The following is a 14,436-nucleotide window of genomic DNA, read 5'->3' as shown; positions in this document are numbered from 1 at the left end:
GTTAATTAAATTCTGTAACCCTTTACTTCTACATCTATGAAAGAACATTGGTAATGATACCATTTAACTCATAGTTTTGTTAAGAAGATTGCCTAAAATTATGTCTTTAATATGCTTAGCTCAGGGGTTACTTCTTGAATAATTGTACTGTTACTATTATGGTTCCAAATCTTTTGTTAAGATTATAATAGATCATATAATTATTGAATGGAGAGCCATTTGAGAATTCATCAAATCATACTTTTTTCAGTTTATATTTAAGGAATTGAAAGCAAAATTTAGATTTATGTTAATTAAGCTCATTATTCACGCTCTCGAAAAACTTTATTTTTTAACATTTATCTTATTTTCAAGTCCACCATCCAAAGCTAAATTATCAAATGATTTAAATTTGACTAGCCTGGAAAAATGCTTTAATGATTGGAGTCAATGTCATAACTTAAAATTTGAGGATCCCTTAATTGAACATTTTAAGATAGGGACCTTTATACTTTTATTTTCTGTAAAATGGAAACATTTTCATCAGAGCATCAAAATCTGTTTTTGTAGGACCTCATACTATGCAAAGCATCCATGGTTTAACATGCATGCTTAAAAAGGTGACAACTGAAAGAGTATTAACTGTTTTAACCTTCACAGGTAGGTAGCAGATACCAGCAAACTTTAACATGTCTCAGATGCCATCACAATCAAGGTATACTATAACTCTATGGGCCACTAAGAAAAGAAAAGAAAAAAAAATACTTCCAATTGAACCAACATTAATTGATTTTAATGTAGTATCTGATTTTCAGAGATGCTAAAGCATCAAGTCTGTGTTTTAGACTCGATTAAATAAGGGATTATAATTCTTGGGTACACACAAGAGAACTGAGGCAAGACAAATGGCAGACATGGGATTTGAAGCCAGGTAGGCAGACTTGAGCGTCGGCACTCCTAACCAGGAAAGAGATAAGAAAAAGAACGAGATGATCACAGCACATGTTGAGAAAGGTAGTCTGGAAAACTTTATAACTCTTCTAAAGGTAGAAGAGAATAATTAAAGTTGCCAAAAGAACCTCATTTTTATGTTTTCTTTTACTACCTACTCACTGATGAAAATGATCATGGTGACTTTCAGTTTGTGGGAAATCACTATTATCTTGTAGGGACAAAGGTTGTAGATTGGCCTTTATGCATAAACTAGCAGTGAAACCATTAGTACAAATATTAGCCTCTGTTTGTCGTGTGTTGGAGAAGGCTTCTGGCATGAGGCCACCAAGACCTTCCTTACTCTGGGGAAATCGAGGAGGGCTGTTGTTGACATCCGTCAGAGTGATGTTCACCGTGGTGGTTCCAGAAAGACCTCCCATCTGGCCGCCCATGTCTTTGGCTTGTATAACCACTTGGTACTGCTCTCGATTTTCTCTGCTCATGTCTGGTAATGCGGTTTTTATTATGCCTTTTGGAAAAGTAGACAAATATTTTACAATTTAACCACTGATTTTTATCTTAAGTTGTGCTATGCAGGATCCATATTACAGAAGTTAATGACAGCAGACAGATAAAATGGTGGTTTATCTAAATAATATTTCAATCCATAACCAATTTAACATAATGATCAAAACAGAAGGAATTCTTCCATTGGATACTGTTCAGGAAGTGAATTTTTCAAAATCAGTTGGATTATCCTTTTGATTAAAACAAATTTCAATCAAAAATTGTCGGATGCATAAACTTTCTTAATTTTGATGATTGCCACATTCTTTAGATTTTGAGTATTTCCTATGACACATAAAGTACTGAACCTCTGTGAAACTTTGTATTTAGTGTCATAAATTTAAACAAAATAAATAGTCCAAAGAGCTAATGATTCAATGTATTTCAATAATAGGAAGTTTGCTTTTGTTTCCATGTAATAACTATAGAGAATAAGTAGAAACATGATACTGAATAGATACCTTTTAAAACACAGAAAAGTCTACAAATGAATTGTGCATCCAGATGCATTACATAATGAGAAAATGCCCAGGTACTAAACGTTACCTGATTCTGGGTCCACCGAAAAATAAGGCTGTCCTTGCAATATGCTATAGACCACTTTGGCACTGTTTCCGTAGTTGGCGTCATCTGCATCCGTTGCAGTCACTTGTATAACAGATGTACCTACAGGAATCCCCACCCAAAGACAGACACTTACATTTTCTGAATTAGAAACTATCTTTGTGAAAAATTACCGCTGATATCGTGGGATGTTAACTTTGTCACTAATCATCTTTAGAAAATGAAAAATAAAAAAAATTAAAGAAACTAGCTTCAGGAGCTAAACACAATTCAACATAGTGCTAGATTTTTCTTATAGTTCACTAGATCTCTACAGAAAGTCAGAGCATGGTTGTAAACTTACTATTAACTAAAGCCTACCTTGGGCAGAATGAATTTCTATGACATTTTCCGGTATACTACATATAATTTTCAAATATTTGACTCAAATAGGTGTTAATATTCTTTAGGACAGGAGAGTTCCAAATTGGGCCTGTCTCCTACTTTAATACTGCACATATATTACACACTCATAACTTGCGTAATTGAGTTGTAGTGAATTATTTCTCAAAATCTGCATGCATATGTGAATGCAAATTCTAACAATTAATGTATTGTACATTAAGATTAAACTAATAGCTCATTTTCTATCAATATATTTGAATATTAATGCATGAATTTAGCAAGTCTTTTTATGTGTTCTCAAAATTAATTATCAAAAGATGAGAACTTGAGTTCTTCCTCTTGAGGCCTCTGTTTTCTCAGCTTTAACAGAATTGATATGTCCAGTGAGAGGATACACTACAACTCAGTCAATTCCAGATGTACTCTTCTATCATTTAAAAAATATCCACTCATGTCCTGATGTCCTAGCTAGACCAAAGCAAAAATGATAGTTTTCACCAACCAAATAATCTTCAGAACTTCAACTAAAGTTTTTCTGATTTATAATTATTTTTATATAATCCTATATGAACATACATTAGAGTAAAATTGTTTTCATACTTGAGGATTATTTCAAAATATGAATTATTAATCATAACTGATATACTAATTTCAAGTAGTTAATTCATCAGTTTTATGATATTTCTTTGGCCACCAGTTTTATTTTTCTTTTACTGTGGGTATCATTTCACGATGAGCACAGGGAAAAACTCCTGTGTACCATTTTGACACTTGAAATAATATATTTTTTTATTGAATTTGATTTTGATTGTTTGCTCTTTATTGTGAGTATACGATCTTTAAATTTATCCAAAAATACTTGACCAAAAAAATAAAAATAATAAAAGTTAATCCTAAAATGTGGCTCTAATGCTACAAACACCCACCTAAAATACTATCCCATGTCTCAGAATCATGGTAATAATATGGAATGCTGTTAAACATTGATAAACACTGATAGCATATCATTGATATTTATGATAGCAAAAAGAAAAAAGGAAACATCTACTATGTGGACTTTAGCACATGGATGGTTCTTTCTTTTTTCCCATAAATGTAAGGACTAATTACACAATTAATGCTATTTACTAATAAAATTTCATAGATATTGCTTTATATGTTTTATACTAATTTTATAAATATTTGTTTATAAAGACAGATTAAAAAGAAATGCATCATTTTGAACATTATATTCCTCTAAATTTTCTGAGATATTTATAATATTCATTGGTTCTCAAATAATTTAAAATAAATATTTTACTTTTATATTAAACAAAAGATTTTTAAAAATTAAGTAAAATATAGTGAAGCCTGATTAACAAGTTTGTGTTATTTGTTATTTATAGGTTTTGCCCTGTATGATGTGAGGTCCCCAAAGGTAGGGGCCATATCTGCTTTCTTCAATATTTTGTCTCTAAAGCCCAGCAGAGTTTCTAGCTCAAAGTCATCACAAGAACATTTACAGAATACTTAATGTAGACTAGGCAGAGTTCTCAGCAATTGATTTGTGTTATTTCTTTATCCTAATGATAAAAATGGCATGTAGGTTTTGGGATATATAGAGGTGGCTCATGATCACACACCTAGAAGGTGATGGGGATGGGGTTCGACCTAGCCAATTTGAGGAAAGAAGCTCCATTCTAAATAATTTGCTAAGTGGCCTGTCTGGCATGATGAGTACATTTGGACATGTTACATGCTGAACCACAGATAGTAAATCTCTAAGATTGGACCAAGATTAGGACATGAAGGATTCATTGATGAGTTGTTTGTATGATCTATGGAAAAACTGTGCAGGAATTTCTTATTTGAGAGATGGTGTAGAAGGAGAACTGGATAAGATTTTGAGGGACCAGTTAGGGGAAATACCCAGTCAGTGAGAAAGTATGCATCCAAAACCTCCACATTTACACAATGGTAATTTGCTTAGATGAAGAATGAAGGCATGCAAATATTGAAAGTTGATAGATAATCTATAATAAAAATATAATGACCATGAAAATTGAAAATATTAAAGGTAGGGCTCTGCTACAAATATTTAAATCAAAGTGTATCCCATTTTCTTTCGTTATGTATCCTCCTCGTATATCACCCAGATTATATGCTCTGATCAGAAGATGCTAACATATTTTAGATTTAAGAGTTAATTGTAGCCATTTACCTTTAAAAAGGCTGAGGGTCACATGATTCAAAGAATTGAAATGGAATATGGCATATGTTTTGAAAGAAACAGGACGAGAGAGAAAAAGCAAGAAGAAGTTAATGAGAGAGAAAAAAAAGAAATATATTATGACAAAAATGAGGAGACAGTACAGAGTATCAAAGGATAACATTGGAAAGAGAATAATTATAAAGAAATTTCATTTTTTATTAGATTTTATTTACCCCCTAAGTTAATGATAGTAGTTTCTCAATCCTGATTTCAATGAAAATTATTAATATTATAAAAATAATATTAGAATTAAATCATTGTGCATTACTTCATTTATAGAGGATTTCTTTATTATTTGATTATACACAGGCTTTAACTGTCAACATATGGGTTACATACAGCCTGACAGAGTTCCTAAGTATCACCTTTTAGTTTCTTTCTGTAAGTGATTATCTCTATAGGAAAAAGCAGAGAAAATCACATCCGCAAAAGGGTAGCATTTGAATTAAAAAAAAATACAAAATGAGAAATAAAATAAGAAACATGCTGATTTTAAGGAGTTACTTAGAATATAATAAAATTAGAAGTTTTCCAAACTATGTTTTGCATAATAAGCGTGACTATTTTACAGTGGAGAAAAATAGTAAAGCATTAAAATTATTGAGATATTTCTACATTGATCTTTTCTTAAATTAGTATTAGTAATAAGCTATCTCTGTGTTTTTGGGGGTAAGTCAGTTTAATTCTTTTGGGCTCATTTTCACTTATTTATTAAGAGAGATGATTAAACCAAGTATTATATCTTCTGCATATATATTGTGTATATAGATATAAGCATTTATATTTAAAAATAGACACACATGTAAAGGAGAAAGCAATTAATATAGTAATGTCAATATTAGTAATAAAGAATAATAACTATCCTCTAAAAATGGGACCGATATTTACCTGTAGTTCTTAAATTTTTATTAATTTTGTGCCACCAGAGGTATATTAGGCATATTGCTGCCTGCTCTATGTTTTTCAAGGGTCTTTTTGGGGGGAATTATAGACATAGAGGGAATGCATTTGGCAATGGCACTAATTCTTATTTTTAAGGCCTGTGATAGTCATAAATTGTACTGCCCACAATTTAAAGCTTATATAAATGAAGTATAGACTTCTTTACATGAAAAGACGGGCGCTTTTGTTTGTTTTTTTTTGACAGGATGATCTTTAAGCCTTCTTCCATGCAACTTATATATCCTATGTTTTATTATGAATATTGAATGAGAAGGGTTTTTAAAAATAAAACATAGAAATATTTAGTCCAGTCCTGATATTATCATTCACTTGATAAATATTATTAGAATCTAGACTATATTAGTATTTCAGATAGGAAAGAATATATTTGAATTAGGTAGATAGATGATAATATTCTATTAAATATGTAAAATAATCTTGGATAAAACACAGATTAGTTTAGTTTTAATATCAATAGTCTCTGGTAAGTATTGTTTTTAAAAATGAGGTAACACTTTGAAATTTTTAAAAGTTATTCAAATTTAAATCAATTATTATAAAAATTTAAATATCTGTCTTCTTAATTATGCTTTTTATTCCTATAGGTATATCAAACTTTTTCAGAAAAAGATAAGTGAACATTTTTATACCATTAAGTGTCAAAATACCTGACAAAATAACATATACACAAGAAAAACTATAAGGTTTTACAAAACTTAAAGGGCATTACACAAAAAAACAAACTAATTTAGAAAGTTCATCAGTTGGAAGTTGAAATGGAGAGTATAGTTTTAGATGTCTCTGCATCTCAAATATAAGACCAAACAGAGATCATGGTGTATATCTACATTAGCTCACTGGTTGACCTCTATGGATCCATCTAATACTTTCCATGGAACTGTACCAGCCTAACACAACTGTTCATGTTTCATTCTAGGCCTTATGACTTCAAAGGACTCCTATCTAATTTGATAAGTCTCTTTTATATTTTTGAAATGAATGCCTGAAAAGAACTGCACTTTTCTCAGACAGATGAGATTTCATTTGATGTAAAAGGGAATTATAACTTTTTTTACATAAACTCTTGGTTCTTCTGGCTAGATGGAACAGAATTAAGAAATATTTGACATCAATCACTCAATAAAGATAGATATAGGTTTTTTTTCCTCTAAAGAAATTATTTTAGACTGTAATGTGTTAATTTCAATAATGTCAAAATATACTTAAAACTGATTTTAAAATAATATTCAACTAAATAGCATCAACTTTTGAAAATCAGTTGCATATTTTGGATTGTTTATATTAATAGTTTTTTTTTTTTTTTTTGGTGTTCACATTAGAGATTTACAATTAGCTCACAACTTCATTAATGCATCCAACTATACATAACAAAATCACCTATGATAAAAAACATTGCATAATAACAAATGGTATTTAAAATTATGGGCATGGGCAGCCTTAAAAAAATGAAACAGTTATTCTCAGTTGGCATGATAAGTAGTCATTCAGTAGTGAGATCTAACTAAAATAACATAAAAAGACTTGAAGTATTGCTGTTATACTACCAGTTTTTTTTATCTTAATTCAGTTGTTTAATCTTCTTAAATTCTAGGTTCCTAATTAATAGAATGGGGATTTAAGGTTCTATTTCCCATGCCTACCACATTACATTGTTTCAATGATCAAATGAGACAATCAAAAGAAATTTGTCAAATGCAAGCATTAGCTGTTATTATGCAAAATAATGCAAGAAAAACTATCCAAAACTGCTGACACTATTTGATATTCCTTTCATTTCATTTCAGGCAAAAATATATCCAACTTGACTGCCATCTGAATGGCAGTTGAGTAGAGATCAAAACATTGGTTGAAATGTAATGGAAGAACTATTCCCAGTACTAATCATTTTAGGCATCAATTACGACATAATAGGAAACATTAAGATACATAAAACTGAAAATAATCCGAAGTAAGATAGCTAACACTAAATAGTTTCAGTTATACTTTTTATCTTAAAATAGTCAATATATCATAACTGTATGTCCATAAGAAATACCTTAGCAAACAAGCAAATAGAAAAGTTAGTTTACATTGATTAACATGTACCTACCAACTCCAGACATTTCAGGAACACTGGCAGTGTATAAGTCTTTTGTGAATTTTGGTTCGTTGTCATTGATATCATGGATTTTAATAATAAATTCAGATTCAGGTTCCACCTGCCGCCCGGTCTTTCTGTCTATAGCCTTGGCACGAAGAATGTACAGGGATTTTTCTTCTCTGTCTAATTTCTTTGCTGCATGAATATCTCCTGTATTTTCATCTATAACGAATAGACTGCCAGCCCCATCTCCTGTTAATATGTATTTTAAATTTCCATCTCCTTTATCTTGGTCAGTGTGAAGCTTTGGAAAAGTAGAAAAGAAGAGTTCTATAAATATATGTGTTGTTTTGACAGGAAAAAAATTGGCACATATCAATTTGTCTCCATATAACATCACTGGAACAATGATTGCAATCATTATCTTAATTTTTACTGTGGGGAAACTAAGCATTTCAGTTTTATTCTCAACAACTTTAAACAAATATACATCTCAAGGGACTAACTTTAAAATATGAAAATGAATCTTTTTTTTTCAAAACACAATGTTTCCAAGATATTTTTAAATAGGTTGCTATAAAGATTTAAACCTTTAGTACATTAATAATAAAAAAAAAGTCTATTAACCTAGATCATGAGTGTAAACTCAACTCAAAGAGGTGCTGTGAGGAAGTTCTGAACTTATTATGATAAAAAGTTTAGGATACATACTGTAATTTTAAAGTAATTCTACTTTCCTTCAGTATAATATTGTTTGTAGATGTACAGGCTCTATCATCAGAGACACCAGTCAGAGAGAGAATTTTAATCTCACAGATTATTCTCTATATGACTTTGGGAGGCTACTCTTTCAAACAATGTTTTCGTTTTTTGGAAATTGTTATATTTTATGGACATTTAAAATTTCAAGTGATATAAAACATACAAATTTTTCCAGTGGTCATATAAATAATTTAATGAAGATATTAGGATTGTTTCATAAATTACCTTCCTTCTGATACATACCTATCTTGAAAATAAAATTCTTAAAATGAAAGTCCATTCGCTGGGTATTTATAACAAGTAAATGAATGATGGAGTCACAGACACTATACATTGGAAAAAGTCTTAACATTTTTACAAACCTAATACTCGAAACTTGAGTCTTAACTAGCCCACCCCTGCTATATTGTCTTCCATCATATACTTCACAATTTCCATTACATCTTTGCTCCACCTTTCCCTCTGTGAATTAATTGAATCTTTTTTTAAAAAAAAACTTGGGATTCATATTTTACTCCTCCATCACTTTTGAGCCCAGTGTTAAGACAACTGTTTGCAGCCTTTTCTTCTCTGAAATATCTTCCTGACCCATATATCTGTCTCTATCTTCACAGGTACCATCCTTGTTTTGGCTTCCCTCCCCTACAATCTCCTAACTGATGCCTGCCTCTCCCTTGCTCTACTCTAAACAATTTTCCATATTAAAGAAGTTGATTTTTCTATATCACAAATCTGGTCCTGCTACTTCTAGTTGAACAATCAGTAAGGTACAGTGCATAAGAACCATGAATCTAAAGTCTTACAAACCAGGGTTAGTCTCGTGAAAATTTCAGTGTTATATTGGGCAAACTGTGTGTATGTGTTCACTAAGCCTCTTCTATCAAAGGAGATAATATTCTTTTACAAAATAATCTTTATTTGTATTGTTAATCTAACTGTTTGTACCCTATAACCTTATTTACATGTTTTCTATGATCTTGTCCTCAAGTCCAGATGTATAGCTAACCACTTTTACCCACTTCTCTATGCATTTTATATATAACAATTGTTTTGTTTTGCCTTGTTTTATTTTCTTCATTTCTCAGAAGATCTGTTCCAGTTTTCATACCTGACATTGGCATGTTTCCCTCACTCTTTAACACCTTTTCTCTTCTCTGCATTTTCCCCTAGTTAAATATTTATCATATCTAATTTAAAAATTTTCTTATTAGAGATGTCTTCCCTGACTCTGTAGATTAGAATAGACATGCCTGCTCTGTAAGTGTAAAGCACATTTCACTTTCCTATTATGATAGTCATCACATTTGGTGAAAATTGTTTGCCGTGCTCACTAAATCATAAAATAAGAAAAAAGAAACATGGATTTTTTTTTCTTTAAATCACTAGAATTTCAACATGTTCCTTAAACAAATGTTTTCTCTTTTTTTAAACAGTATTATTTCACATATATACAACAGGTTTATAAACAGCCATTAAGATTATGGTCTATATATATATATATATATATATATATATATATATATATATATATATATATATAGACCTGTTGTGATTTATGTCCAACAGTGTATATATATATATATATACAACATTGTATATATATATACACTGTTATATACAACAGTGTATATATATATACACTGTTGGACATAAATCACTTAAGTAAGATATTCATGTTAAAATGTATATAGAGTATAACTTTATATCTTTATTTTTATAAAAATAGTCTCAATAGATACATAATATTGAGAACAGTTAAACAGTTTTTAAATGTTCTCAGTTATTTTTAAGTCATACATGTTTTGTATATTGTTGTAAATAAATTTATACTAATTTCTCAATTAAATAAAGGGAAAATAAATATAGCGAAGAACGATATATGAGATAAACTATAAAATGTCTCCCACACTTTATACTGTACTGTTGTCACATTTATACATTCAGAAAAAAAACCTGAGAGATTAGTCTATTGTCAAGATTGTCAAATATATTTTCAGGCTGAAACAGTGGAAATCAGGGGAGATGCTGAAAAATAATAAAAATTGTTGTAATAGTAAGTGCTGTGAGACAGAGATCATGCACTTTGTCAGGAAATTCTATCTTATGCAAATTATTAATGAGTATCCAAAATAAAAAGCAAGAACAAGTTTATACTGTTATAAAATTTCAATGGAAATTTTATATACATACACACAAATGAAAATTAAATTTTTATTTATATCTCCTCTTTATTTTTTACATATTTAACATAATTATAATATTATAATACAATACCATTATACTTTATTTTTTGCATTCAAAAATGTTTCATTTAACACTTTACTGTGATATATTAAAATGTGCAGGGAACTGAATCTGTATCTCTCACAGTAAATTAGTTATGATTCTACATCTTACTTAGATTCAAATATCTATGAAATATTTTACTTTTCAAACATTTTTTCCTCCTTCAAAATATTTCGGAGTCTGGGAATATATTTAGCGAAGCATAGTAGTAATTATAATCAAAACACTTTTCTCTGAATATTCAATTTAAAAATTTCAAGGACTATTCAATATGAAAATTATACCATTTGGATTGAGGATGATGTCCAAAAATAAAATAAAATATTTATGGAATTACAAGATTTTCAGAATAAGTATATTGTCTGAAAATATTGAATTTTATTTGCAAAGTAAAATATTTGCAACAAAATGATATTATTTTAATCCTTCTTAAACTAAAATCATTGCTATTTGGATTTTTTAACCTAGTCCTACCTGTTTTAATGCCTGATGCAATATTTTATATAAACTCTTTATTCTATTAATTTAAAATTCCATTTTAAAAAGATCATTTTACACAAAAGCACATTTTAAGTGTCTTTAATTCACAATTTTATTCTACGAATGAAAGCTTTCAATAGTTATGTCCTGGTACAATATAATAAAAATAAAAATAATTTTCTTAAAATGCTGAATTTCTCTAATTTAAAATTAATCATTAATTTAAAATCATACATTTAGAATTGATAGAAATCAATAGTAAAGCCTATTATATAATAACCTAAATATAAATACAAATCTTATACAGGAATCCCAAACTAGATATTTTATAAGATCAGTGAAGCAGAATAAAGTAGAAACCTTATGCATATCGTTTATTATAGAATAAAGCCCAGATAAAATGCCTTAAGAATATGACACCAAAATATAATTATGTTTTTCATCTCAATGAATCAAGTAGTCCTTCTTCCCTGGAAAAAAATATTTGCCTCTTCTAAACTTTAATAAATACATTAAAAATACTACGAATTGTAGATAAATTTCTAAATCGGTAACTATAATTTTCCAATAGTATCATTTTTAGTTTTGCTCTGTTACTTTCTTTTTTTTTAGAAATTGGAAAAAATTAAACATGTACATTCAAGATAGGCTAAAAAATTTAAATACGTCTATGATGGCTAATTTTATATGTCAACTTGCCAGGGCAACAGGGTACCCAGATATTTGATTAAACATTATTCTGGGTGTTTCTATGGTGATGCTTCTGGGTGAGATTAGCAATTGAATCTATAGGCTGAGTAAAAGTGAATTGACCGCCCCCAATGTGACTGAGCCTCATCTAATACTTTAAAGGCCAGAATACAAAACAAGGACGAGGGAAAGAGAATTTACTCTCTCTGTCTCTTAGATTGAAACTGGAAGTTATACCATTGGCTCTCAAGCTTCAGGACTCGAGAAACTATTCCATCTGCAGCTTGCCAACTGCAGATCTTGGGATGGCCCAGCCTTCATAATCACATAAACTAATTTCTTACAAGAAATTTATGTTATATATATATACATATATATACAATTATAATATATATTATATTAAATATATATTAAATATATATGTGCATACATATCTATATCTATCTATCTATTTATCTATCTATCTATCTCTCTATCTATCTCTCTCTCTATCGATCTATCTATCTATCTATCTATCTATCTATCATCTCCCAATTCTCTGACTCTCTGGAGAACCCATACTAATACAACATTTGAAAGTAAAATTTACAAAGTGAAAACAAATTTATCCCTCATCAATTTTCCTTTAAAAATTAGCAGTTAGAGGTTTTTGATTATTTACTTGTTTTAATTTTATTTAACGTGTCTTTAGTTGCAAACGTATGCCTTATTGCCCAACTCTAATTATGAATAATACTCATTTATCTTTAAAAATATATTTGGAATATTCTAACTTCTCATTTAGTTTTTAATGAGGAAAGACATACAGCTATTGCTGACAGTTGCTAAAAATAACAAAACAATTATATTTATTTCTGATGTTTTAATAAAGTTAAAATACACCAATATATTTTCAAGAATAGTATGAAAAATCTACCTTTAAGTTATACATTTTTGCACTCATATTACCATATAGAAAGAATTTTAAAAACCCATAACTTTTATAACTATAGCACTTATTATCACAGCACTTATTACACACAAAGTGCTCTATTCAATAGCTAATTGAAACATTTGTTATTAAAAATGTTTGACAAAAAGGCTCTATGGGTTGGCTTAATCATTTAAATGAGCATGTTCTCAATTTGAGTGGGAAAGTAGTGAAGGGAGATCCTCATGTCTCTGAAATTGTTTACAGAATCTAGAGGGAGGAATGGAGAAGTGGGAGAATGCAATTATAAAAACATCTTTTCATCTAAGAAATTTTTCTTTCATTATTCCTAATCCAATGATGCCAGAGCCCTTTAAAATTTTTGTATATCTATCTAATGACTGCCTGAGGACTAATTCTGATGGTATTAAATTTACCAGTGCATACTTCAAAAGGTATTTTGGGATGAGTCATAACATCAACCCCAGCTGCCTAATTAGAGCTACCTATAAGTGTAGTTCCATTACCATGCAGCACAGTTTGTCCTAGATTCTCTACCTGTCAAATCCCTCATCTGCCTAGAGGTGGAGGAAGACAGCTGAGAAGTGTTGGTAAGGCTGCTTTTATTACCATATCCAAAGGTAGATAACATACTTGCTAAGCTTAAAAGTCAACCTTAGGTGCAAAAAAAGTAATAAATAGAAATGAGAGATATAACATATACAAAAGATACTCATAAAAGGAATAGTACCCCAGGGAGAAATATGACGATACAATTTACAAGTGAGCATCTTAATGCAATGGAATAATATTCTTAGTTCTCCCTCCCAGATCTAATGATGACCAATGGAAAGGGGAAGGAAAAACCTCAAGACTTGTTATCCCCACAGAAGAATATTGAACTCCTGCTCATTTTTCCATTGCAAAAACATACGTGGTAACTTGGTAAACACTAGCCCCACTATTTCAAATGTTCAATGGGTTCATCAGGAGCTCATCTGGAGATTCTGAATGGAATTGGAATAACATTCCTAGAATGTTGTCAGCATGATGACAAAGTCTCATTAACCCAAGTAGGGATACTAGAAAAAGCTCTTTTTCAGGAGATTGACAATGGCTGTAAATTGGTCTTGAGAGAAAATAAAGATCTAATTATAGCAATTAATTTAATAATGACTTTAGCAGAGCTGACAACAATAGTGGAATAGGGCTTATTCATTACATGGAAAAACTATCAGATATCATAATCTCTGATGTCTTTAAATGCCAGTAACTATGTGGCTTAGAGAGCCAAACAAAGCAAAGTCAATTATGTGAATACTATATTAAACTTAAAAAATAGTAGTTTGTTACAAAAAAAAAGTGGTTTTTATCACTGTTTTTAAAGTCCTGAATATTACAGTTAAAAAGAAAATCTTTACTATGGTGTAACTCATTGGGTTTGAATAGGTAGAGGGATAACACTTTGTCATCATACTTTGAAGCTGGTGTCCTAAATTCTTTTCTGTTTTAACTGGCATGCTATTATGTCCACAAACCAAATGTAACCCAGAATTCCAAATATAATGTTCTTTGGTCACCATCTCA

The 14,436-nt window shown here is 30.0% G+C and overlaps 1 protein-coding gene across 2 annotated transcripts in view; it reads right to left on the bottom strand.

Moving 5' to 3' along the window:
- Nucleotides 1-14,436, bottom strand: part of CDH9 (cadherin 9) — a 58,855-nt gene that overhangs the window by 20,360 nt on the left and 24,059 nt on the right. Inside the window, exons 2-4 of one of the 2 annotated variants that reach the window (XM_039842542.1) lie at nt 7,731-8,025; nt 2,026-2,145; nt 1,274-1,441 (exon numbers count right to left, since the gene is read on the bottom strand). In XM_039842542.1, the coding sequence (XP_039698476.1) occupies nt 1,274-1,441; nt 2,026-2,145; nt 7,731-8,025 (583 nt within the window). The remainder of the gene's footprint in view (nt 1-1,273; nt 1,442-2,025; nt 2,146-7,730; nt 8,026-14,436) is intronic. The other variant, XM_039842543.1, reaches the window with a different exon arrangement.

Source organism: Pteropus medius, unplaced genomic scaffold, assembly GCF_902729225.1.
Source record: "Pteropus medius unplaced genomic scaffold, Ma_sr-lr_union100, whole genome shotgun sequence".
NCBI classification, from domain to species: domain Eukaryota; kingdom Metazoa; phylum Chordata; class Mammalia; order Chiroptera; family Pteropodidae; genus Pteropus; species Pteropus medius.
The sequence above is the reverse complement of the archived record's forward strand: the minus strand, read 5'-3'. Positions and strand labels throughout refer to the sequence as shown.